This window comes from Schistocerca americana, chromosome 1 (genome assembly GCF_021461395.2).
Source record: "Schistocerca americana isolate TAMUIC-IGC-003095 chromosome 1, iqSchAmer2.1, whole genome shotgun sequence".
NCBI lineage: Eukaryota > Metazoa > Arthropoda > Insecta > Orthoptera > Acrididae > Schistocerca > Schistocerca americana.
Genome location: NC_060119.1, coordinates 213,118,012 through 213,145,992, shown reverse-complemented (window position 1 = coordinate 213,145,992; position 27,981 = coordinate 213,118,012). Strand labels below are relative to the sequence as shown.

General features: G+C 43.3%; 1 protein-coding gene across 1 annotated transcript in view; it reads right to left on the bottom strand.

Moving 5' to 3' along the window:
• Positions 1–12,978: 12,978 nt before the first annotated feature.
• Positions 12,979–27,981, bottom strand: part of LOC124619794 — a 57,591-nt gene continuing 42,588 nt past the window's right edge. Inside the window, exons 5-6 of the mRNA XM_047146421.1 lie at positions 22,588–22,786; positions 12,979–13,213 (exon numbers count right to left, since the gene is read on the bottom strand). Coding sequence (XP_047002377.1) covers positions 13,012–13,213; positions 22,588–22,786 — 401 coding nt within the window. The 3' untranslated portion in view covers positions 12,979–13,011. The remainder of the gene's footprint in view (positions 13,214–22,587; positions 22,787–27,981) is intronic.

Here is a 27,981-nt window from a genome sequence, read left to right as displayed (position 1 = left end):
ACATTTCTTTTTGATGTCATGTACTCTGGTAGTGTTGAAAGGGTACAGTACCGCCCAACATTGAAAATAGGTACGAAATTCTTGTCAGAACAACACATTTTTTGTGTAAAAGTAACTCAATTTCAATTAATACAGCGAAGCCGAATACCAGTGTGGGAAAGAATGACAATTTATTTATTTAATTGATCACATGTGCACTCCCTCAAAATAAATCCCTACATCCAGTTTGGTGAGATCTGTGAAAGGAATGAATGTATGGTCGTCTGCTAACCACAGATAGTGAATCGGAATATATGATCATCTTTGAGTCGATCCTTTGGCTACCTTTGGTGAGACCAAAGAGATGGAAGTTACCAGAGCTTTGAGCGTCTGAAATGTGGCTGACCAATAAGGTAGCAAGGTGCTTCTCCCACTTCGAGAGAGGTGCGAGAGAATCAGAATACGGCCATGTTTCGGCACTCTGCCGCTGAACCTTCTGCTGTAAAGACCTGTTTTTTTTGTTGTGCTCCGGAATGAAAGAGTGGAGGCATGGTATGGATGTGGAATATTTAAGAGTAGTTAGAATTAATAATTTCTCTTTCACAGGACCTTTTGTGGGGAAAATTACAAAGTGAGGCAGGTAATTTTAAGGGGATTGTAGTAAACCAACGGTCACAAAGAGCCCACGTGTAGATATAAGTTGAGATACTTCCGTGAGCTTAAGCTGAAATATTTAAGAATTAATAGCGTGTGTACAATAAGCTGAAATATTTAAGAATTAATAGCGTGTGTACAATAAGCTGAAATATTTAAGAAATAGCGTGTGTATCATAAGTTGAAGTATTTAAGAAATATCATTCCGTGTGACGCTGAATTTAAACTCTGAGAGAGAATCAAGGTGAGTCGGCCGTTTTTCCAGCAACGCCACACGGCTTGCATTGCACAGGAAGACGTGCGTTTATCTCCAGAGTTCACATTAGGAAAGTAGAAAATACAAAGTGGGGCAGTGTCGTGTGAAACTGGGATAAATATTGATTGAAGTGGGAAAGCGGAAAGTGATGAAGTTGTAACCGTTCTTTGTGTAATATTTCATATTGTTGTGTTGTGTATGTCTTGTAATTTGGGTATGTGTGTTTTGCATGGGAGTAGCAAGGTAGTTTCGAAAGATTTGTGGGTATGCCTGTTCCTTCTGTATCGCTCGATCTGGAGGAAAGTTTCGTGAGGATTATTGTGAGAGGCGAAGTGTGAGGTATAATAAAAGATCCACCATCCGATCCAGGGAGTGCACTGTTGCGGTAAATAGATTACGAGACCATAGTATAGAGATTCACTAACGTAAAGCCATGCCCACTGGGCGGAATTTCTCATGTGATTTTGTTGTAGGTTGTAGAATTTGTGTGTTTAGGAATAAATCAAATAGTGAAAAGAAAGAGATTGGTGGCCTTTTTCATTAAATTGTATGTTATCGTAATGTCCCGAATTTATATAAAAGCCGTTAAATCAAAGACAAAAGGTAAATGTGGTATTGCCAGTGCGTAGTGTACAGTCAGAGTTCTATAAATCACTGAAAGTCAGATGCGTGTTTCCGTTGCGTATTATTCATACAGGAGGATAATTTGTAACTAAATAGTAAGATACGAGAATTCATGTTGCTCGATAAATTAAGGAAGATTCCACTCGCTTGGCAAACCACTCATCTTGCAGGCCTGACTGCTTGATGCCACAGTATGAGAAAGGCAAGTGGGTGCCTCTCATAATTTCGACCCTGCCAGGATTCCGTTTTTTGCCACGATAATTTTGTTACCAGGATATTTAATTTGTTGCCAGGATTCCGTTTCTTTGCCACGATAATTTTGTTACCAGGATATTTAATTTGTTGCCAGGATTCCTTTGCCAGGATCGTTTTTGTTAGGATATTTTGTTGTTAGGGTTTGCTGTTAAGATTTTTTTTTATGGAATGTATTGTGATAGCGCTAAGAAGTAAAATTTTTTGTGTTTGCAAATTCTTTCTGGATTGGTGAGGATCTTTTATTTTATTTTATGTAATTAATTGCTATATCGCACAAGGCTGGAAGATCGTTTCATAATTTTTTTTGCGTAATGTCCGTAGTAACTAGGTCGCAGTCGAAAAGTGTAGCCACCATGGAGAATAGCGATTCTGGGGTGGACGTAGCAGTGCAGCAGGAAGTAGCTGTTGACCATGGGTTAATGAGCGAGAAAGACAAACGCTCCGAACGGGCTGTATTGGTCAGTGGACCGCTGCAAGGGGAACCTTTATGCGGTGGGCTTTGTCCACAAACGCGGGCTTTTCCCGACGACGCGGGCGAGCCGAGACTAGGCCAGGTGTGCGGTGAAAGTGCAGCTACCCTTAGCGAAGCTACGGTTTCTCAGGCGAACGAGGTGAGCGCGTCGAAAGTAGGAAATAACGATGTGATACTGCAGTTTTTACAAGCGATGAGTAGGGAGACTAAGGAAAGATTTGAAGCAACTAACGAAAGATTAGAAGCAATCAATAGAGATAATAAGGAGAGAGATAGGGAGGCTAAGGAGAGATTGGAAGCAATGGATAGGGAGACTAAGGAGAGATTGGAAGCAAATAAGGAAAGATTGGAGGCAATTGATAAGGGAAATAAAGAGGCAATGAGGAAGCTACACACAGTTATCGATGAGCGTCTGTCCGCAGTTAATAATCGGTTAGATGAGGGGGAGAAGAATCTGGATGCGGTGCAGCAAGAATGTGATGCTGTGAAAGAAAAAGCCAATAATTTGGAGGTACGAATAAGTGCAATAGAAAGCGATATTACAGAACATAGGGGCGTGTGGCCGGATGAGCGAATCAAAGAGATAGTGGGGGACTTACTTGCAGATAAACAAGGGGCATTAGACAGCGTGGAAGCTCAAGTCACACGGCAGGAAATGGCGCTAAATAAACACAGGGATGAAGTTGCGGAGGTAGTGGTCAGAATGAATACGATTAGCGCAGATGTAGAAAAGATCAGTATAAGAGGCGAAACAGGCTCTGACAGTACGCAGCGAGAGGTTTATGCCGACCAGGAGGAGATACAATCACTATTACAGTTTAAAGAGGCACAATTAGAAACAAATAGGAAACATAGGGAAGAACTAGCACAGTTGCAATTAGCGTGCAGAAGCGAAGGTGAAACACCACCAGGTAGACTGCGGAGGGAGAGTGAGATAAATTCAAAAATCGAAAATAGGCAGAAAGAGGATGACGAACTCAGAGAGTTAGAAGAACGGTTGTGTCGGATAAAACAGGTGGCAAACCCAACTGGGTATAGCCCAAGGTCGGAAAACATAAATGCGGAAGAAGAATGTAGGAGACACTTCGTGTCGGTACAAACGTACACTTGTTTTCCGGATCCTGATAATTACCAACATCCATGCCTGTGGCTGTCTCAATTTCAAGATTCATTACCTTCATCGTGGGGACCGCTCCTAAAAATGAAGTTTGTGTGTAACCATTTGAGGGACGAGGCTAGAGCGAAAATGCAGGAAGTTATTAAAGACTGTAGTAGCTACAAGATGTTTTGTGACAAATTTTTAAATGAATTCTGGTCGAAAAGTAAGCAGGACCAGGTTAAGCAAAGCATATTGATGATGCCAAATTGTAACGAAGGTGGTATAAGAGATCCAGTGTCGTGTTATCAGGAAATGCTGAGACGAAACAGGTATTTGGATGTGCCATACGAAACTGGGGAGCTCATTAGGATCTGTATAACGAAGTTGCCAGTGAGATTGCGCAGAGATATAGTGATAGCAGGCAGAGGCTTGAACGATTCTGCGTCATTTCAGCACTTCTTACAGGAACTGGGTAACGAGAGCAACATTGTGAACGGCGACACGACTCATAGGTCAGACAGAGTCGAGGATAGGAACGGCAGAAACTATCAGAATGACAGGAGAGCATGGAATCCTGGTATTTCTTTCTTGTCGTAATAGATTGATGGATAGGAGAAACAAATCCAACATATCAGCCCTTAGCATCTTGCCTTAAAACACATGCGGCTGGCACTGAAAATTGTCTATGTAGCGGACATACTCTACTGATATGTAGGAGTGCAAATACCATACTTCTGATCAGAGAATAAACCACCAGTAATGGCATCTGTTAGGCTGGTCTCTCAGAGCAAAATTTGCAAATTTTTATTTCGAACTGTAAAGTAAAAGAACTGTTTCTTCAAAGAAACCAGTTGCTAAAATGTTATGTAATAATGCCAAGGAGTCCAGTATAATTACTGCGATTTTACTATTGCAGGTACTTAACACGTAATGTAAAAAGTAAACATTGTGATCTGTATGGAATAGGGTACGTTTATACTGCTGTTACAGGTAACATCAGTAATGTGATCGAAGTTTTTAAATTAGATGCCATCTGATCTATAGTATGTCATAGTCGTGGTGACAGTTATAATGAGGTGCTGTGTATGGTTGTTCGGATTCTGGTGTTAGTGAAAGAGGCTACTAGCACCAAAGTTTCTAACACTTGGGCTGTCCCATTTCTCCCAGCTTGTATATTCTCTGCATACATTTAATTTTCATGTAAGCTTAGATTCCTAACTAGCAAATTCTTTATAGTGGACCATTCAGAGCGAGGCGGATTGTCCATGAAAATGCTGTACTGATTGAGACGATCAAGGGAAAAACAATCGCGTGGGCTTCATCACATTTCAAACATCAAATTGTGGAAAAGTTAAGGATAGATCCAAAGTAGGCAATTTATGGTAGATAGTCAGTGTATTTATTTGTGGTGTGTAACGTTGTGCAGAGTCAAATCGAACATAAGAATTTTCAGGCGGGATGTCAGGAAGTATGACGGAATAGACTGGTCAGATGAGTCATGAACAGGAGTCGACAGAGTGGTGTATGTACGTATTTTTTGTCGTATGAATAAGGATCAAGCAGAAACGACGTGATGATTTATGAGTGAATAAAGATGGTAGATAGAGAAGCGACGTGATAAATAGTAGTGGATAAAGGTGATAGGTAAGGGAAGAAGCGACGTGAAGCAGTGTGATTAATAAATAGAGATTCGACGTGATGAAATAGTGGTAAATAAAGGTGAGTAGAACTGAATAATGTGGAGATGTCTTAGATGTATGTTACAGAGAGACCTGTGTATGCTGCAATAGAGATTGATGCGAATGGCGAAGGAAGACCAGGAAATGATGGAGTAATGGACGGACGGAGAGCCGAAATACGAATGAAGAGATGAGGACAACTACACAATGTGAAAGGACATAAAGGGAGTATGAGATCCAGATGGTGAACGTTGTGGAACACTGACGTAAGATGTAATATAAGTGTAAGATCTAATTCTTAGCATAACATTTGCGATTGGGCAAAAAAATATTTTTTGTTGTTGTTGAAGCCTGGTACCAGTATAACCAATCAAAACGGTACCAAGAATGTGTACAGTTATTTTGCAGGTTGATTAATTTGTGTATTTTTTGTTCTTAGATGAAATGTCGCAATTCTAAGTTGGTGTTTAGCAGAATGATTAATGGGTAAAGCGAATGCGGAGGTAAGCCGATGGAGAGAGGTGCCAGAGTGAAAGGACGAATTCGGAGACTGGAATGCTATCTCTGAAACAGCTTCATGTGTTATGTGGTTGAGTATAAGGGAGCTAAGGTATGGTATGTTGTCGTGAGTGTGGTGGTGTTAAGGTTAGCCGACTTCTAGACCTATTCTGTTAGTGTATCTATGGATTGAATGAGAGGGAAAATGTGATGTCTGGTGAGTGAGAGTCGTAGAGTAGTGTGATCAATGCGCACTCTCCTGTAAAGGGGATGCTACCGATCTGTAACTAAAACATTATTGTGTATTGTTTGATTTGAATGAATCTCGATGGCAGGTCAGGATTGGACATCATGTGGATGGTTCATACATGTCCTAGAAATGTTGTTATATATAATAAAATGTAAAATATATAAAGAGATACTAATTTCAGCCTGTCACTAGCACAAAGGTGCATTGTAGGTTGTAGATTTAGAGTCATCAGTTTCTAAAATGTTTGTTGTGTTAGGATGTTAAAGTAGTTTACTATTTAATAACATGTGGTAGGTAATTGTGAGCTATGTAGATTATTCTTATTTTTTGTTAGAACACTTTCAAGGGGTATTAATTTCAGTGTGTCACAAGCACAAAAGTTCATTGTATATTGTAGTTTTAGGATAAAGTTTCTAATATTTTCACTGTGATAGGATGTTAGAGTAGCCTACTATTTGATATTGTAATTATGAGCTGTATAGATTGTTTATTATTCCTTTTGTTTTTTTTTTACACTTTCATGTTTTGTATGAGGGACGACAGGTACAATGAATAGAACGAGTGTGGGCTGTCTATAGAAAAGAGATAAATGTTGATGCTGTATGTGTAGAAAACTAGGGTGTATAATTTTAATGTAAGAATTTCCTTTTGTCTGTAATGTTGCGAGATGCACGGAAGGCTAACTGATTGGGTGTCGTAACGCCCATACCGCTAGCGGGCCGAGCTGACGATGCCATGGCGACAGGCGACAGAGCCGCGGCACTCCCCACTCCACTGTCGGACGGGGTACACTCCACGCGCCCGCTACAGCAGGTCAACGGCCTGGGGCGACACGCACGTACCACTGGCCATTCATGAGTTCCGCCACCCTTACGACTGGGGGAGGTATCCCGCGGAGGCAACAGCGGGTGGTTTCTTCTGCTCAACGGCGCGCGCAGCGGCGCTACTGCAGAATGGACGAGGCGCGGCAGAGCCCGGCGAGCATTTTTTTCACCAGCAGCTAATAACTAGTACTGGACTGTGGAGCCGTGAAACAAGATGACTGCGACTTTCCATAATGTGGAAAGTGAAGGACTGGTGTTTCCACGTTGTGAGTGGTGGAAAAGATTTTGTCTTTAGCAGACAGGACGATCGTTTTGTTTTGTCTTGACCACTGAATGGTGGGATCCATAAACTTTTGGCAGTGACTTGTTAAGTGTGCTTTGTGAATTGCATGTGGGACACTTGGTATACTTAGAGGACAGTTGTCGTTTGGTGAACAATTATTGTATGAAGGCAAGAAACTAGAGTGGGACATTGACATTTGCGTCTGTAGTAGGAGACATTTCTTGAACTGGTGCGGGAATAAGTGCTGTTTGTTGAAACTTACGACTTTTAATTACACCATGAACTGAAAGGACAGAACCGTGGGTAATAGTAATTGTAGGGCCATTTTTTTGGACGAACAGATTCGTGTGGATGGTACTCTGACAGTGACTATGACATTTGTGTTTAATGTGAGATACAGTTTACTGTTCAGTGCGTGTTCAAAATGCCGATTTGAGTGACTCAAAGACTTTCGTCCGGGTAACCATGGGAGAGCTTTGACACCGAGACAGTGGTTCTAGGAAAACTATCAGCAACTTTTTGACCACAAGAAAATCACAGAATGAAAGGTTTCCGTGTGACTCGCAAGATAGGGAATAATGTATTTGTAATTGTGTAAATGTTTTTTTATGTGTTTCATTCCTGAAGGGACAGCAAGTGTAATTGTATTTCATCAACATTTGTGTTTAGAATAGTTAGTGTTTGTTTTTTGTCTGTTCTGGGTTATCAAGTTCACGTAGCATGTTTATTAGAATATTTGGTACAATGATGCTCTAATTATAAGCCAGTGACGTAATACTAACGTAGCGGTTCATGTAGCATTGATCAGTAAGATTGTCACAGGGGACAAGAGTTTGCATTGCACAACAAATATCGGAATTAACTGATGTATTTTGATGTCGTCCATAGTAATAATCTTGTTGGTGTTTTGACTGAAGCCACTTATTTTTATTATCACAGTGGTGACATTTCACATTAAAGTGTAACGAAGGCTAGTCGAAATGCAAGTTCTTGTCGTCTATATGTGTGACAACAGAGAAAGTATTTTTTATTTGTTTTAGAATTACTGAAATTTGGATTACTCATAAAAATAACGAAGATCCCAGTAACTAAAGCAAAATTTTATCTCAAGATTATTTTTTCATTTCTATGATGTGATGTTTTATTTGTCATGTAGATTGTTGTCAATTAGTATGTGTACGTTACTCCGGATTGTGGAGAGTACAATAATGCAACAACTGCCAATTGGGTAAAGTAACAACATTTGGTCGTCAATTTGAGGTCACCAGGGGCTAAGGTCTCCTCCTGGTTACTTTGATGACTTGCTACGTTTGTTCGAATACTGTTTTCTTAAAAAAAAAAAAAAAAAAAAAAAATGTTCGGAACTACCTCGCATTGCAAGGATTGTACCGTGCCATTTTTTTTCTGCATGGGTAGCCGGTGGTGAAAGGGTACAGTACCGCCCAACATTGAAAATAGGTACGAAATTCTTGTCAGAACAACACATTTTTTGTGTAAAAGTAACTCAATTTCAATTAATACAGCGAAGCCGGATACCAGTGTGGGAAAGAATGACAATTTATTTATTTAATTGATCACATGTGCACTCCCTCAAAATAAATCCCTACATCCAGTTTGGTGAGATCTGTGAAAGGAATGAATGTATGGTCGTCTGCTAACCACAGATAGTGAATCGGAATATATGATCATCTTTGAGTCGATCCTTTGGCTACCTTTGGTGAGACCAAAGAGATGGAAGTTACCAGAGCTTTGAGCGTCTGAAATGTGGCTGACCAATAAGGTAGCAAGGTGCTTCTCCCACTTCGAGAGAGGTGCGAGAGAATCAGAATACGGCCATGTTTCGGCACTCTGCCGCTGAACCTTCTGCTGTAAAGACCTGTTTTTTTGTTGTGCTCCGGAATGAAAGAGTGGAGGCATGGTATGGATGTGGAATATTTAAGAGTAGTTAGAATTAATAATTTCTCTTTCACAGGACCTTTTGTGGGGAAAATTACAAAGTGAGGCAGGTAATTTTAAGGGGATTGTAGTAAACCAACGGTCACAAAGAGCCCACGTGTAGATATAAGTTGAGATACTTCCGTGAGCTTAAGCTGAAATATTTAAGAATTAATAGCGTGTGTACAATAAGCTGAAATATTTAAGAATTAATAGCGTGTGTACAATAAGCTGAAATATTTAAGAAATAGCGTGTGTATCATAAGTTGAAGTATTTAAGAAATATCATTCCGTGTGACGCTGAATTTAAACTCTGAGAGAGAATCAAGGTGAGTCGGCCGTTTTTCCAGCAACGCCACATGGCTTGCATTGCACAGGAAGACGTGCGTTTATCTCCAGAGTTCACATTAGGAAAGTAGAAATTACAAAGTGGGGCAGTGTCGTGTGAAACTGGGATAAATATTGATTGAAGTGGGAAAGCGGAAAGTGATGAAGTTGTAACCGTTCTTTGTGTAATATTTCATATTGTTGTGTTGTGTATGTCTTGTAATTTGGGTATGTGTGTTTTGCATGGGAGTAGCAAGGTAGTTTCGAAAGATTTGTGGGTATGCCTGTTCCTTCTGTATCGCTCGATCTGGAGGAAAGTTTCGTGAGGATTATTGTGAGAGGCGAAGTGTGAGGTATAATAAAAGATCCACCATCCGATCCAGGGAGTGCACTGTTGCGGTAAATAGATTACGAGACCATAGTATAGAGATTCACTAACGTAAAGCCATGCCCACTGGGCGGAATTTCTCATGTGATTTTGTTGTAGGTTGTAGAATTTGTGTGTTTAGGAATAAATCAAATAGTGAAAAGAAAGAGATTGGTGGCCTTTTTCATTAAATTGTATGTTATCGTAATGTCCCGAATTTATATAAAAGCCGTTAAATCAAAGACAAAAGGTAAATGTGGTATTGCCAGTGCGTAGTGTACAGTCAGAGTTCTATAAATCACTGAAAGTCAGATGCGTGTTTCCGTTGCGTATTATTCATACAGGAGGATAATTTGTAACTAAATAGTAAGATACGAGAATTCATGTTGCTCGATAAATTAAGGAAGATTCCACTCGCTTGGCAAACCACTCATCTTGCAGGCCTGACTGCTTGATGCCACAGTATGAGAAAGGCAAGTGGGTGCCTCTCAGTGTGTTTGTGTGTGTGTGTGTGTGTGTGTGTGTGTTATAATGAATAAATAACTAAGCAATTTCTGCTGCATCGCCAGTGCTACCTACAACTTCTTCTCAGATAAGAAAGCTAACTATCCAAAGTGAGAATAGACACTCGTTGTAAAACGTGCCTTCCTTGCACTTCTCTTCATCTTATCGGCACTTGCTTTACATGCACCCTATACCCCCATTTAAAATCAATCAAGATAAAAAGGAAAGGAAAATCTCAGTTAACCCCATAGGGGGTAATTACCCGCAGGTTGAGAATCACTGCGCTAGTGCACCACACCGCCGCTATGCGTCACGTCTCAGAATTTAATGTTCTACTACGTATATTTACGTTTTGCTTGTTTTCCCTAAATAGATTAAGGCGAATACCGGGATGGTTTCTTTGAAAAAGTTAATTTTCTTCCTCACCCTTGACTAATACGCGGATAATGACTTATTCGGTGATAGGGCTATGGACCCAAATCTTCCTTCTTTTTTCTTCGAAAGGAATCAACTGTTCGCCCAAGAAGCCTTTAATCCTCTCCTCGTCCTTCTGCTCAATAATTATCCATTACAACATAAAAGCGACACTATACTGCAATACAAAGCAATCATCACTGTGCCCCATACACACATGCATTCACGTTCCAGACTATACAGGAGGGACAACGCATCAGTACTTCAGTGTTTCCCAAAAACATCCACGAAACTGGGTCACAACATCTGAGTAGATTGGACTGGTGGAATGTATCTAATTTTAAGTTTCTTTACATCTCTCATTACTATTTTGCAACTAGTCTAGGTGGAGAAATTAATTAAAAAAACAAAATATGCAAGTTCTGCGTAGTGTAGATTAGCTTTGCAGTTTAGTTCTTGCCACACACTGCTTGTTTTCTACCTACGATTCACAAATCATCTCTCTGACCGTTCAATGTCTGCAACACACAAGTTAAATCACACAAAACCCTGATTATGTTCGTAAACTCACAGTCAGTTTCCATAGTTTTCATCTTTTTTCTTACTTTGGAAACTCTGTTTCATGCCCAACTGCTGAACTTAGGAACTTATTTTAAACCCTGTTTGCCGCTATGTTAGAGTTAATAATCTGAACATCGTCCCCAGCTGAATAAAATAAATGTATTGTACATTTGATTCATTCCATGTCAAGTTAAGATGGGTAAACTACGATACTTGTGTTTCTCAAGCTATTGACAACAGTGAAAAATTTTGACTACCTACCACAAATACTTATTTCATGCCTCATCACCATATAAGAAAGAATCTTTGCAAATGGAACCGGCATCCTACCATGCCAAACAGACAAATGTATCAGTTCAGGTGTAGTTTGTAGGAAGCCAGTGCGTGTAACTAGCGCCGTATTTGAACACGACTCGAACTGTTCGAACAGTTTACGTCACAGTTCGGGAGATCATAGTTTCTGTTAGATGTTCTGGTAGGCCTGCAATATAATGGCTTTTGTTGGTACTATCACAACAACCTTTCTTGACATTTTTAATGCTCTATAGATTTTAACAACAATAACTGAAACATGAAACATGAATGCATCTTCTAGGATGCAGGTAATGCTTAACAGCCGCAGGTAATAAATGTATAAAAGATTGCAGTAATGATTCTGTCCATTTCTCGAGCTTTCGCTCGTCTCGCGATCTAGTGAGGTGTGATGGTATCATCTCCAAAACGGGTCGTTCCTCTGTAATTTATTATCGAGGTAAAAATTACAGTGATTTTACTATGGTACATGTCGGTGGTTCTGCATTTAATTCTTGGTTAGTAGTCTTGATTGTTTCACCTGGATGGTGCAGTAGTCTTTTCTGACTGATTAAGATCTTGCAAAGTTTTTACCGTTATTGTCATATGTGAACAGGGACTGAACTGCTCATTTACGCCGCGAAGGACTAGCCAAGCTGTCTAAGACGCTGCAGTCATAGACTGTGCGGCTGGTCCCGGCGGAGGTTCGAGTCCTCCCTCGGGCATGGGTGTGCGTGTTTGTCCTTAGGATAATTTAGGTTAAGTAGTGTGTAAGCTTAGGGACTGATGACCTTAGCAGTTGAGTCCCATAAGATTTCACACACATTTGAACATTTCTTTGCTCATTTACAAAAAAATGGCTCTGAGCACTATGGGACTTAACTTCTGAGGTCATCAGTCCTCTAGAACTTAGAACTACTTTAACCTAACTAACCTAAGGACATCACACACATCCATGCCCGAGGCAGGATTAGAACCTGCGACCGTAGCGGTCGCGCGGTTCCAGACTGAAGCGCCTAGAACGGCTCGGCCACTGAGGTCGGCTGCTCATTTACAACCTACTTGATTAATCAGTAACACTTTTCACATACGAATGAAATATTATACCGGGTTCATTCAAGAAATTTTGGAGGACGACATTTTCGTTTTTGTCTCTTACGTTACTAAAATTCAGCATAAATGTTTATGCATCCACACATATCGATACTGCTTGAAGTCGTATCGCAAATTTGTTCAAACACAATAGGAGTTTGTGCATTGGTAGGATTTAAGCTGTTTCGTCCACTGTTTCACAAAATCGTCAAAGTCATGCAAGTCATAGCTTACTGTTGTGGCTGGTTCGTAGTTTCTTACATATCCCTTGCACATGCGCCGCGCGAGTCACATTTCACGTGATTGTTCGAACAGGCTCAATACCGCAGCGGCGTATCGCCTGTTCAAAGGCTCAGTCCTACGTGTAACATATATTGACATAGTAGAATGTGTATCCAGACACATTCGTCGTGAAATCTCTCAATCCTCCTCTCTTCTGCTCCAAACTCGGGTAATGAATACTCTCTTGAACACGTCGTTGTTGACATCAGACGTCCTTTACGCAAACGATAAGAAATGGTTAGGAGAAAAAGAGCATTATCTAAAAATTTTGGCATTTATTACAAAGACATCGTTACAAAAATCAAGTGATAACATCAAACTTCGTCCATTTTGTCTGCGTGTGAGCTGTTTCCGAGTTTCAGCCTCTACTTGCGCCTGCGCACAGGTGACGGCTGCGTGGCCTGCTGGGGCTCTGGTTCTGGCAGTAATCCTCGCACCGCTGCCATCAGCGCCTCCTTGCTGAGCGAGCAACGCGCGAACTTTGCCTCGCAGTTACCACCTTCTCTACCCAGCTCCACCGCCTGCTTGATGCTCGTTCCGTCCAGCAAAAAGCTTGTCAACGAGTTACTGTAAATAAAAGAATGCTCATTAATCATCTGCGGTTGGATTTGATATGGTTGCTAGTAAATTAAAAATAATATGCGTATTTTACAGGTAACAAACAAACTTTTCTCCCCTCCATTGTTGCAGTTGCGGGTACCTTTGAACGAGTTCAAGAATTCAGGTACCTACAGTCCATACTGGGTAATAAAATGAAATGACGAAAAATAAATGCTAATCGTATGTTCTTTAGTCTGAACGATTTATTCAAGTCACATATAGTATCACAGATGAATAACATTCCGCTGCGGCCCCGGATCTACCATATTTCCGAACGGGGGCAAAAACTCTATAGAGGCGCTCCTCCTCCCCCTCAAGCGTTTGAGATATGGAGTAAAAATTTAAAAAAAAATCGATTCTTCAAAAATGTATTGATTTTATAGTGCACATTTTTCTGGAGAGTTAGATACATAAAACATATATGTTCGAGAAAATGTAAGACATGTTACTTGGTCTTAAGTGTGCCACAGCGCAGAGTCATGCCTCTTCACACAGCATTCTTCTATCACAAGTCACCGTATTTCGCTCTGTTGAATTTAATCATGTATATTTTGTAATGAAAGCCATCAAACCTACATTCAGGAAAGTCGAAATTAAAATACTCTGTGGTGCCTCTTCTTCTCCCAGTCAGCCTACATAAAAAAAATTACAATTAATAGTGGGTGAGATTATTTGTAACCAGGAAAACAAGAATTCTTCGGCGAATTTGCACCCTTTATTGCCTATTGGCTGATAACTTTCTCTTTCGTGTGACATAAAATTACACATACGAAACATAAAACCAGAAAAGATAAGAGACAAGCAAGATAGTACACATTTCTTTAATCCTTAGGTCCCAGCACTTTTTTCTCTCTAAGTTTGCTGCAGTTTTACGCGGCGTGCTTTCCTTTCTGCGTAAGAATCTATTACCTCATGAAAGTTCGTCAAACGTTTTGCTACATGAAAAATCAAATTGTTGCTGTCTAGTACTGAAAAAGCTGTTAATACAAATAGCACCCAAGACTTGTGTGGTTTCTCGATTTGATTGCGTCTGTTTTGTCACTGTCTGCTAGGTAAAACGAAATAGGTCTTCATAATATTGCAGCAATTGTAAGCGAGCCTGTTTTGGCACAAATGGTCATTGTTATCTACCTCATTTACATGAAGAACACGACAATATAATTCACGAAGTATTAATATCAAATGCCTATTAGGTCCACAACAAGCATAAAGTTTTTATGTTAGGAAATAGTGTCACATTTCATTTATATGCTCTCAGTTTCCCAAAAATGAGATCAAAAAGTAGTAGCTGTACGAAATTTTTACATAAATTTGCAATCGTCACACTCTTCCATGTAGTTTTTGTGATGTCCCAGTTTCTTCTCCTTCCTCGTTCTAACAACCAATCTAGTCATCACTGATACTGTAGCTATTTCTGCCACTGTCAAAACTTATTCTACGCTTAACTTCAGTAACCCTGCCATAATCACCAGTTTAGTTATCCCGCGTATATTCTCCAGTTATCCGTTTTACGTGTTCTTTCAATGCGTTTTCCGCGCTATTCCAAGAATAGAACATAAGTAGCTGCTAACCGGGGACTGTACAACTGCCCTTAATAACGTAATATCTGGTAAAAATATTCAGTCAAAATTTCAATTGGCTGGATATACAGAGAAGATAATACGTGATCTTTCTTACCTGTTATTCCTCTTAGTCGTTTATTTCTATTCTGGCAGTCTCAATCTGTGGATTTCGCTAATACACTCCTGGAAATGGAAAAAAGAACACATTGACACCGGTGTGTCAGACCCACCATACTTGCTCCGGACACTGCGAGAGGGCTGTACAAGCAATGATCACACGCACGGCACAGCAGACACACCAGGAACCGCGGTGTTGGCCGTCGAATGGCGCTAGCTGCGCAGCATTTGTGCACCGCCGCCGTCAGTGTCAGCCAGTTTGCCGTGGCATACGGAGCTCCATCGCAGTCTTTAACATTGGTAGCATGCCGCGACAGCGTGGACGTGAACCGTATGTGCAGTTGACGGACTTCGAGCGAGGGCGTATAGTGGGCATGCGGGAGGCCGGGTGGACGTACCGCCGAATTGCTCAACACATGGGGCGTGAGGTCTCCACAGTACATCGATGTTGTCGCCAGTGGTCGGCGGAAGGTGCACGTGCCCGTCGACCTGGGACCGGACCGCAGCGACGCACGGATGCACGCCAAGACCGTAGGATCCTACGCAGTGCCGTAGGGGACCGCACCGCCACTTCCCAGCAAATTAGGGACACTGTTGCTCCTGGGGTATCGGCGAGGACCATTCGCAACCGTCTCCATGAAGCTGGGCTACGGTCCCGCACACCGTTAGGCCGTCTTCCGCTCACGTCCCAACATCGTGCAGCCCGCCTCCAGTGGTGTCGCGACAGGCGTGAATGGAGGGACGAATGGAGACGTGTCGTCTTCAGCGATGAGAGTCGCTTCTGCCTTGGTGCCAATGATGGTCGTATGCGTGTTTGGCGCCGTGCAGGTGAGCGCCACAATCAGGACTGCATACGACCGAGGCACACAGGGCCAACACCCGGCATCATGGTGTGGGGAGCGATCTCCTACACTGGCCGTGCACCACTGGTGATCGTCGAAGGGACACTGAATAGTGCACGGTACATCCAAACCGTCATCGAACCCATCGTTCTACCATTCCTAGACCGGCAAGGGAACTTGCTGTTCCAACAGGACAATGCACGTCCGCATGTATCCCGTGCCACCCAACGTGCTCTAGAAGGTGTAAGTCAACTACCCTGGCCAGCAAGATCTCCGGATCTGTCCCCCATTGAGCATGTTTGGGACTGGATGAAGCGTCGTCTCACGCGGTCTGCACGTCCAGCACGAACGCTGGTCCAACTGAGGCGCCAGGTGGAAATGGCATGGCAAGCCGTTCCACAGGACTACATCCAGCATCTCTACGATCGTCTCCATGGGAGAATATCAGCCTGCATTGCTGCGAAAGGTGGATATACACTGTACTAGTGCCGACATTGTGCATGCTCTGTTGCCTGTGTCTATGTGCCTGTGGTTCTGTCAGTGTGATCATGTGATGTATCTGACCCCAGGAATGTGTGAATAACGTTTCCCCTTCCTGGGACAATGAATTCACGGTGTTCTTATTTAAATTTCCAGGAGTGTAGTTATAAAAAGGCTTCTCATTCACACTCCGAATCAATCACATAAATAAGCAGTGATTGGCATTCAACCGTTCGGGTTTATTCGACTCAGCTCGTATAGCCCCATCCCCTTTTGTCTGCAGAAAGGATTTTCATCTCTAGATGCGACGGGATTCCCCTGGCAGAGTCATCACGTAGACTATTCACGAGTTCAAAAATCAACTTATGATTCGTTCAGAAATCAAATTAGAATATGTTCAAAAATCTTCGAAAACCAACAGGAATGAGTTTAAAAACCATATGAATAACCGTTAGACCAACGTGCGCTGGATGCTAGGCGTTTTGTGAGATGAGGCTTTTTTTCTTCAGCCTTTTCCGCTGTACATGATACTGATGCCCCTGGAAATTGTATATGGTTGTGGAACCTGAGCAACATCAACACCAACTGGAGAAGCAATATGTGCTTTCGAGAGAAAGGTACTTCGAAACAGCTGTGGATCCGTCTATAATACCATGGAAGGTAAATGGGAATGAAGTACAAAAGAAGAGCAGTACCAGTGGTCTGGAAAGCCAAACAATGGTCAAATATTAGGGGAGAAAAGATACAGTGGTTTGGTCATATTTTTTCTAGCTGACGGATACGTCCCTAACCGACTCCTCAATTCTCAACAATGATATATACATGTTAGATGGTTTTACTTTGTCTCTAACAATTCTTCTCTCATTTTGAAGTGGAATAATGAGTAAAGCAGTGGTAGTTAATTGCGAATGAGAGTGTATGCGATAGTGAGATGTGAAACATACTGTGTTAAATTTAATGTATTGATATTTAGGCTCACTATTGTTAACAATGATTCCACACAGAGTATGTAACACAAATGTTTCTGTGTTCAATACATCAATTATTTGTCCAGTATTTATTTGAAGCTATCGAACAAATGACAAATACTGTGGATTTCTCTATTTACTAGAGATTTCAATACATGACAAGTATATTTGTACAGACTTTCCTACACAAAAAATCTTTGTCTATGGAAAAGGAATTCATTGTTAATTGCTGCTTAAAATGTTTTGTGATATAATTTCTCCTTTGAGTCAGTATTCGTAAAAACATCAAGGATTTTTTAGAATCAGCATTTGCTATGTTAGAGTAGGCTAGTACACTAAGTGATCAAAAGTATCCGGACACCCGCAAAAACATACGTTTCTCATATTAGGTGCATTGTGCTGCCACCTAGTGCCAGGTACTCCATGTCAGCGACCTCATTAGTCATTAGACATCGTGAAAGAACAGAATGGGGCGCTCCGCGGAACTCACAGACTTAAAATGTGGTCAGGTGAATGGGTGTCACTCGTGTCATACGTCTGTAAGAGAGATTTCTACACTCCTAAACATCCCTAGGTCCATTGTTTCCGATGTGGTAGTGGAGTGGAGACGTGAAGGGACACTTACAGTACAAAAGCGTACAGGGCGACATCGTCTGTTGACTGACAGAGACCGCCGACAGTTGAAGACGATCGTCATGTGTAATAGCCTGACATCTATCCAGACCATCACAAAGGATCCACTGCAAGTACTACGAAGTTAGGCGGGAGGTGAGAAAACCTGGATTTCATGGTCGACCGGCTGCTCATAAGCCACACATCACGCCAGTAAATGCCAAACGACGCCTCACTTGGTGTAAGAAGAGTAAACATTGAACGATTGAACAGAGGAAAAACGTTGTGTAGAGTGACGAATCACGGTACACAATGTGTCGATCCGATGGGAGGGTATGGATATGGCGAATGCCCAGTGAACGCCATCTGCCAGCGTGTGTAGTGCCAACAGTAAAACTCGGAGTCTGTGCTATGGCGTGGTAGTGTTTTTCATGGAGGGGGCTTGCACCCCTTGCTGTTTCGCGTGGCACTATCACAGCACAGGCCTACACTGATGTTTTAAGCACCTTTTAGCTTCCCAATATTGAAGAGCAATTCGGGGATGGCGACTGCGTCTTTCATCACGATCAAGCACGGTCTGTGGCGAAGTGGCTACACGACAATAACATCCCTGTAATGGACTGGCCTGCAGAGAGTCCTGACCTGAATCCTATAGAATACCTTCGGGATGTTTTCGATCGCCCATTTCGTGCCAGGTCTCACCGATCGACATCGATACCTCTCCTCAGTGCAGCACTCCGTGAAGAATGGGTTGCCATTCCCCTGGAAACCTTCCAACACCTATGCCTGCGAGAGTGGAAGCTGTCATCAAGGCTAAGGGTCGGCCAACACCATACTGAATTCCAACATTTCAGATGGAGGGCGCCACGAACTTGTAAGTCATTTTCAGCCAGGTGTCCGGATACTTTTGATCACATAGTGTATTTATCATTATTTTATGTTGAATATGTTATCCATAATGTAGAATGTGTAATTTTATACCAAGAGATTTAAAAAAAACCGCAACTTGTGTCTGCCTATCTTATATTGAAAAGAGACTACTTAGATAATCCTTATTGTGAAGAATGGCAGTCCATTCTTCATCAAGAGCCGAAACCAGAGAAGATCACTGTTGTTGGACTCTGGGGTCTGGATCGAATTAGGCATTCTAACTCATCATTCTGGGCAGGACTGAAGCGCCTAGAACCGCTCGGCCACAGCGGCCGGTCTAGTTGGTAATCATTGACTAAGCATTCCAACACGCTGACTGATAACCTGTGTTGATGGCCCTTCACAACTGTTGCATGGGGATTCTCAAACATGATTATTGCGACTATTTAGCTTTCTGTCACCGGTAAAACAGTACACACGCAGAAAAGTGAGGATCGACTGTAAGGCACCGTAAGAACTTGACACTCGACACAAGTCAGCAAGAGTCACAGTGTGTACTTTCTGTGCCCCTTCCATCTGCTTGCCCATACACGAAAATCATGTCCGCACATTCCATCACCAGGCACAATTCCATCCGGTTAGGACCGATCGACGCCAGTAGTTCAACTTGTAAACACAGACTGCAGACACGGACACTGTACACCAGGACCGCTCATGTCAGTACACAGTATACCATCTGCATTGGATGACTTGAATTATTATCCCTATCTCTCCCGTAATGCTCGTCGCACACTACTGTGCGAAACATTAATTTCACCCGCAACTGATCTAGTGTTGAATGCAGGCGCCTCATCCACTCAAATAAGCACTGCATCTTCTAAGTCGGCAATTCCTGTTGTTCGTCGACCTCCTCGATCTGCGAACTGTGGTACCATTATCACTGTTTCACTTAATAGTCGCCCGCATCTCGTGGTCGTGCGGTAGCGTTCTCGCTTCCCACGCCCGGGTTCCCGGGTTCGATTCCCGGCGGGGTCAGGGATTTTCTCTGCCTCGTGATGGCTGGGTGTTGTGTGCTGTCCTTAGGTTAGTTAGGTTTAAGTAGTTCTAAGTTCTAGGGGACTGATGACCATAGATGTTAAGTCCCATAGTGCTCAGAGCCATTTGAACCATTTTTGAACTTAATAGTTGAAACATTCTTGTAAACATGGTCTGAGCTGGTGTCTTATTCGAGGATATTTGGTCCTGTACAACCCTTTCGTTTCTCTGCTGCTTCCATTTGCTTGCCCATAGACGAATATGATGCCCGCATGTTCCGCCACCGGGTACAATTCCATCTGGTGAGGGCTGATTGATGTCCGTACTTCAGCCTTTAAACGGAGGCTGCTGTACGGGCACTGTACGCCAAGACTGCACATGTCAGTAGACAGTACGCCATCTACATTGGATTAGATGAATAACCATCCCTACCTGTACATCTGTGCTCATCGGGAATGCCTACTCTACAATCTTAGCAACAACAGTACCGGTAAATGTATCCCTCTGTCAGAGGAATCAGAACGATTTTCGCCTGTAACTTCAGAGGATGATGTATGGTTTATGGGACGCTGAACTGCGCGGTCATCAGCGCCCATACAAGGCCCCAATTTTTTTCACACTCCAATGTTTTACACGTCCAATATAGCCACAGTCACGGATGATGCGGACAACACAAACAGCCAGTCCCCGGGCAGAGAAAAACCCCAAACCGTCGGGGAATCGATTCCCGGACCCAGTGATCCAGCGGCAGCAACACTATCCACTAGACCACGGGCTGCGGACTGTAACTTTCGAGTCGTTCATTTCTGGACCAGAGTCCCTTACCTCAAATTGATACAGTTAGCCATGCCCAACGTCACTGAAAGTTTGTAACATCATCAGGGAATCACCCTGATTATCTATTGTTAATCCGCTGTAATCAGGGATAATATCGTCTCTCGCTGTAATCATTGAGATCTAACAGTTGAATGTTACTTTGTAGTTACTTGACACATTATCTACCACTACCGTATACTCATTCGTTTCGATAATACACTACTGGCCAATAAAATTGCTACACCACGAAGATGACGTGCTTCAGACGCGAAATTTAACCGACAGGAAGAAGATGCTGTGATATGCAAATTATTAGCTTTTCAGGCCATTCACACAAGGTTGGCGCCTGTGGCGACACCTACAACGTTCTGACACGAGGAAAGGTTCCAACCGATTTCTCATACACAAACAGCAGTTGACCGGCGTTGTGATGTCTCGTGTAAGGAGGAGAAATGCGTACCATCACGTTTCCGACTTTCATAAGGGTCGGATTGTAGCCTATCGCGATTGCGGTTTATCGTATCGCGACATTGCTGCTCGCGTTGGTCGATATCCAATGACTGTTAGCAGAATATGGAATCGGTGGGTTCAGGAGGATAACACAGGACGCCGTGCTGGATCCCAACGGCCTCGTACCACTAGCAGTCGAGACGACAGGCATCTTATCCGCATGGCTGTAACGGATCGTGCAGCCATGTCTCGATCCCTGAGTCAACAGATGGGGACGTTTTCAAGACAACAACCATCTGCACGAACCGTTCGACAACGTTTGCAGCAGCATGGACTTTCAGCTCGGAGACCATGGCTGCGGTTACCCTTGACGCTGCATCACAAAAAAATGTCAAATGTCTGTGAAATGGCCGGCCGAAGTGGCCGTGCGGTTAAAGGCGCTGCAGTCTGGAACCGCAAGACCGCTACGGTCGCAGGTTCGAATCCTGCCTCGGGCATGGATGTTTGTGATGTCCTTAGGTTAGTTAGGTTTAACTAGTTCTAAGTTCTAGGGGACTAATGACCTCAGCAGTTTAGTCCCATAGTGCTCAGGGCCATTTGAACCATTTTGTCTGTGAAATCTTATGGGACTTAACTGCTAAGGTCATCAATCCCTAAGCTTATACACTTCCTAACCTAAATTATGCTAAGGACAAACACACACACCGATGCCCGAGGGAGGACTCGAACCTCTGCCGGGACCAGCTGCACAGTCCATGACTGCAGCGCCGCTGCATCACAGACAGGAGTGCGTGCGATGGTGTACTCAACGACGAACCTGGGTGCACGAATGGCAAAACATCATTTTTTCGGATGAATCCAGGTTCTGTTTACAGCATCATGATGGTCGCATCCGTGTTTGGCGACATCGCGGAGAACGCTCATTGGAAGCGTGTATTCGTCATCGCCATATTGGCGTATCACCCGGCGTGATGGTATGGGGTGCCATTGGTTGCACGTCTCGGTCACCTTTTGTTCGCATTGGCGGCACCTTGAACAGTGGACGTTACATTTCAGATGTGCTACGACCCGTGGATCTATCCTTCATTCGATCCCTGCGAAACCCTACATTTCAGCAGGATAATGCACGACCGCATTGTGCAGGTCCTGAGGGGCCTTTCTGGATACAGAAAATGTTCGACTGCTCCGCTAGCCATCACGTTCTCCGGATCTCTCACCAATTGAAAACGTCTGGTCAATGGTGACCGAGCAACTGGCTCGTCACAATACGCCAGTCACTACTCTTGATGAACTGTGGTATCGTGTTGTAGCTGCACGGGCAGCTGTACCTGTACACGCCATCCTAGCTCTGTTTGCCTCAATGGTCAGGTGTATCAAGGCCGTTATTACGGCCAGAGGTGGTTGTTGTGGGTACTGATCTATGGATCTATGCACCCAAATTGCGTGAAAATGTAATCACATGTGAGTTGTAGTATAATATATTTGTCCAATGAATACCCGTTTATCATCTGCATTTCTTCTTGGTGTAGCAATTTTAATGGCCAATATTGTATACAACATGGAGTAAGGTTGTAGAATTTGCGACTCACCTGGACATCTGTGCGATAGCCTCATCCCAGGCGGAGGCGTCGCCCGCCGCCACGCGCTGCCCGGAGTTGCGGATTTGCGAGCAGACGGCGCGCTGCACGCAGGCGGCCGAGTCCACGTGGTGGCGCGAGAGCGCCGCGTCCACCCGAGACAGCAGCGAGAGTGCCATGTCCGTGGCGGCAGCGGCCGAGCCCTCCTCACCTGCCGACACGTGTGCAGCGAACTGTCAGACCGTCGACAGCCTCTAGCTGCAGTACAGTCAGCGAGAGGTGAGCCCTCTGTTTGGGATGGGTTGTTTGGGGAAGAGACCAAACAGCGAGGTCATCGGTCTCATTGGATTAAGGAATGATGGGGGAGGAAGTCGGCCGTGCCCTTTCAAAGGTACCATCCCGGCATTTACCTGTAGCGATTTAGGGAAATCACGGAAAACCTAAGTCAGGACGGCCGGACGCGGGATTGAACTGTCGTCCTCCCGAATGCGAGTCCAGTGTGCTAACCACCGCGCCACCTCGGTCGGTGAGCCCTCTGGTATTGGAAACACTGTTGCAAGCTTGCGATTGCTAAGCTCAAACGGCTACTGCCGAAAATAATATCTATACAGAATGTTTGACCGTACAAAGTAAAGATGCGTGTAGGGGACAATGGCAGACAAGGCAGGCAGATAATCCTAACGAGGGAAACTCCCCATCGCACTCCCCTCAGATTTGGTGGTAATATGGACCAGTGGATAGCTTGTGAAAAAGTCAACACAGATCAAGCATGAAAACAGGAAGAGCCGGCCCTTGTGGCCAAGCGGTTCTAGGCGCTTCAGTCCGGAACCGCGAGACCACCTCGGTTGCAGTTTCGAATCCTGCCTCAGGCATGGATGTGTGTGATGTCCTTAGGTTAGTTAGGTTTAAGTAGTTCTAAGTTTTAGGGGACTGATGACCTCAGATGTTAAGTCCTATAGTGCTCAGAGCCATTTGAACCAAAAACAGGAAGAAGCTATACTAAACTGTAAAAAAATAAGCAAAATAAAAAGAGCAAGAAGAGCCATGGCATCGTGGGTAAGTGGTTCCGTTTCTGGACAGGCAAGCAGACGAGCTGTGTTCAAAAGTCCCTTGTGTCATTTATTTTTATTTATTTATTTTTTGTTCACAAAATTATGAATTGTCCGTCCAGTCATTGAAATGTTCGTTCTCTATAGCCCTAGCAGCTGTCATACAAAATTGGTTATAGAATACGAGTCATGTGGTAAGCATATGTTACCACCGTAAGTAAACGTGATGTGAAATACCATATAGACATCTCACAGAAATGAAAAAACAAAGGGGTGCGAACAAATAACTCAAGACTCATGACTTCCAAAACTGAACGCAACTTGAGAAACGTTAGAAACATACGAGGTGGAATGCAAAATTTTTGGGACTGGTGCTGCCATCTGGAAAGTAGGAGTAGTAGATCGTTGCACCGCTAGGTGGCGAGAGCTGCATATCTGATGAGTCAGTGTGTGGAGTGGCATTCAGCTGCGAAGTCGTGTTGCTTGTCCACAGTGATTTCAATAATACTCTGTGTTTGGTGTGTGGTGATTTTACGATAGATCCGCGAACAGAACAGCGCGTGTGTATCAAATTCTGTGCGAATCTCGGGAAAAACAACATGGCGGTTGTACCCCACCCACTGTACTCGCCAGATTTGGCACGACTTCGCGCTATTCCCAAAACTGAAACTCAAGTTGAAAGGCCGTCGGTTCGACACTCTAGAGAGGATTCAAGAAACATCGCTGGCACTGATAAACACCTTCAAAGAACAGGACTTCCAGAAAACGTTTGACCAGTGGCAGAAGCGCTCCGACTGGTGTGTACGTGCAGATTAGTCCAAAGGTAAGGTTTTCAATAGATGGCAGTACCAGTCCCGAAAATTTTGGATAGCACCTTGTATGTTTCGACAGAGCACAGAGAAACAGCACAGAGAAACTGTGTGATAGTGAAGCTGTTGCGTTCATTTGTTGCAGATTATGTGGCAAACTATGATGTTTTCATCATTTCCTTGGGAGTGATCACATTCACATTCATACGAACACCTAAATCGGGCAAGGAGGCATACACTTACCAGGTACACAAATTAGGTGCGTCGGTAAGAGATTCCTGTTATGACAAACGTACTGTCACTAATGCCGTGTATGGCACACAGACGTGTTTTCCGATGGAAGATTCGGTTGACTTGTCGTCTTGTCATCAAACGTTTGCGGTTCCCATTCGAAATGCATTTCCTTTCCGCTGCAAATACAGTAGTTGTGCAGGATCAATTGTCGTTATAGGTCCCTTCCTTACACCTCTCTGTTGCAAACGGACGTTACACCACAACCCAGAGACAAATTTGAATATAGCGAACAGCGAGGAAAAAAAAAACCAGTGGACAACGAAAAAAAAATGGTTCAAGGTAGGTTTGAACACAGCTCGCCTGCTCCTGTTTCCATGCTTGATCTGTGTCCAGTTTTTGACAGGCTGTCAACTGGTCCCTCTTACCACCACCAAATCTGGGGGGGGGGGGGGGGGGTTGCGATCGGGAGTTTCTCTTGTAAGAAACGTAGGTCCAGAATCCAATTGTTCCCAAGTACTACATATTCATCATCATTTATTGCACATAACAGGCCATAAAGGCCCATGACAGATAGCAAAACCAATATTACAAACCAGAATAACACGCTATACAGAGATCAATAACACAATCAGTGACACAGGAAGGAGAATTGTCCTGATCACAGTTGCAGGTATTTCTGGCAGGTGTTGTTCCACTTTCTTCTGTCCATTGCATCTTCCAGGGATACTGTTTGTTCTACCTTCTGCAACGTCCTCATCGCCCTATCTTTCCACCTAGTCCTTGGACGACCTCTTGGGCGTCTTCCAATCAGCTGGGAATTGAACACTCGGTTGGGGACAGATTCTCCAGCTCTTAAGACATGTCCAAACCACTGCAGTCGTCGTCCTCTGATGGTTCTGCCAATGTCGGCTCTCCCAAAACGTTGGTACAAGTCCTCTTTTTGCCTTCTTTCCCATCTTCTATTTTCTCTGTTGAATGTAGGCCCATAGATCTTTCTGAGCACTTTGCTTTCAAATGCGCAAATGTGCTCTTCAAGTGTTTGTGTAGTCTCCCATGTCTCGCAGCCACATAACACAACCGGTTTTACCAGTGCCGTGTACAGTATGATCTTGCTGTTTTGAGACCAAGCATGACTTGAATCAGTTATTGAGACTGAAGAAGGCACGATTAGAATTAATTATTCTTTGTTGAATCTCTTTCTCAACCTCGCTTTTATTACATAGAATCGGTCCAAGGTACTTAGATTTCTCTACTCGTTCAAAATTGTGTCCATCTATATTGATAGTGGTAGGGAAATCCTGTCGTCGTGAATCATATATTTGGTTTTCTCGTCTTTGACAACTAATCCCACTTTGCTTGCCTCTTTCATGAACCTAGTGGTGTCAGACACTATCTGATTAAGTGAGTCTCCCATAATCACCACATCATCGGCAAAGGCCAAGATTATGTCAGTTCCAATCATATCCATCTCCCTGTCATTACCAATTTCACATCGTACCTTTTCCAATGCAAGTACTACATATTACCACCGAATTTATGAAACCTTATAACAAAATCCCCAAGGATCCAAATTGCAGATATGCGTTTGAAAATAAACACATTACAGCAAATATGGCTACCATTCTTATGAAGGAACGTTTCAGAATGTCTCCTCATGGATGCCAGTACATTTTTAAAAATCCCAGATGCATCCTGATCGCATTATCAACCATCCAGAAAGCATTCCCAGAGCTCAACACTATCAGTAGGACTTCAGCACACGAAAGCTTTTAAATACCTCCACACAAAAAAAATCCTGCAGGTTCACCTTAGGAAGCCTGGGAAGCCATAGTATTGGCGAACCATGACTGATACACTTGTTGTCGTGGATCTGTGCTACATATTTCAAAACAGCCACATGAGAGTTTGTCAGTGCACCATCATGCATATACCACATATGCATCCTTTCACCAAAAGGAACATAGTTCAAATACTCGATTAGTTTGTGTTGCTGCCAATGAAGGTACACATGACCAGTAAGTTGACCAGGTAGTTAACGTGGCACTATCAACTGATACCAATATCTACCCAAACGTCAATGGAAAATCTCCAGTGGTGCTTCTCAATGAAAGCATATGGCTCCTCAGTTTAGATGTTCATAGTACCATCTCGGGACAAGCATGTTTCGTCTGCAAATAACTTGTCTATGAGGAACTGTGGATCATTCCTATGCATGTAAGGATCCAGTGCTAGAGGTCAACCTGAGCTGGAAAGTCAGATGCAGCGAGGGCTCACATGATTATACGGGTACAACTGTCCACTGTGTAATATCATCCATATGGTGGAAGGCAAAATGTCTACCGCTGCAGCATTCCTTCTGCTACTAGCTTCTGACATTACATTCACTTTTAAAACATACATCTTCATTTGTGGTATCAGCACTGTTTTTGGCCTACCTGAATGCTGCATGGTGGATTTTAAACAAGTTGACTCACGAAGGTGCTGATGAGACACAGCGAACACACTGCTGTCTGGTTGTCTTCTCTGTGGATACACACACAGGTCTACTGTGCATTACTATCAGCATACCCATACAACAAGTTAATGTGAGCTATTTCTTCACATGAAAAGGTGTGTGGCACTGTGTCAACCGCTCCAAATGCTACATGTGTATATTGTGTTTGCTTTTCACGTGGTAGCTGGTCCCTGGAACATAAGGCCATACTAAGCTGCAGCCTCACTAATCGCACATTGCCCACACTGCCCGAAACTTGAGTTTTGATTGGTTGCTTCAAGATCAGTCTTCGCCTTGCAGCAGTGAAAGTGAAGTACTCGGCTAACCAACAGCAATGTACCAGCAACAAACCTGCACCATAACTGTAAACTTATACATTAACAATTTGGTTGTGGGGATATGGCAACACTTGTGCATACTTCATATTGGGGCAACCATTGGTTTCCAGACCTATGTTTATTGGAATTATTTCGTTGTTTCATTGCCCCCTACTCGCCCTTGCATTTGGATATAGAATAGTCAAACACACTGTAGAGTTGCGACAAAACTGAGGCATTGCTAAAGAGCAGAGCTTCCCAACGTGTGGTCCGCGGACCCCTTAGGGGTCCGCCGGCTCTTTCTAGGTGTTCCGCGGCCACCCTTCACCAAATCGTGTAAAATAATGAGTAAAATTATTGAATAAAAATGTGAAAATCAAATTCATCACTTTTTTTTCGTGTGAAAAACATGCGTACTTTTACTTCAGGTCGTATTCCCAAGCAGCCTTTGCGGTTCCTAAGTGAGAACGCATACACAGTTTAGTGCCAGAGAATGCGGCTTC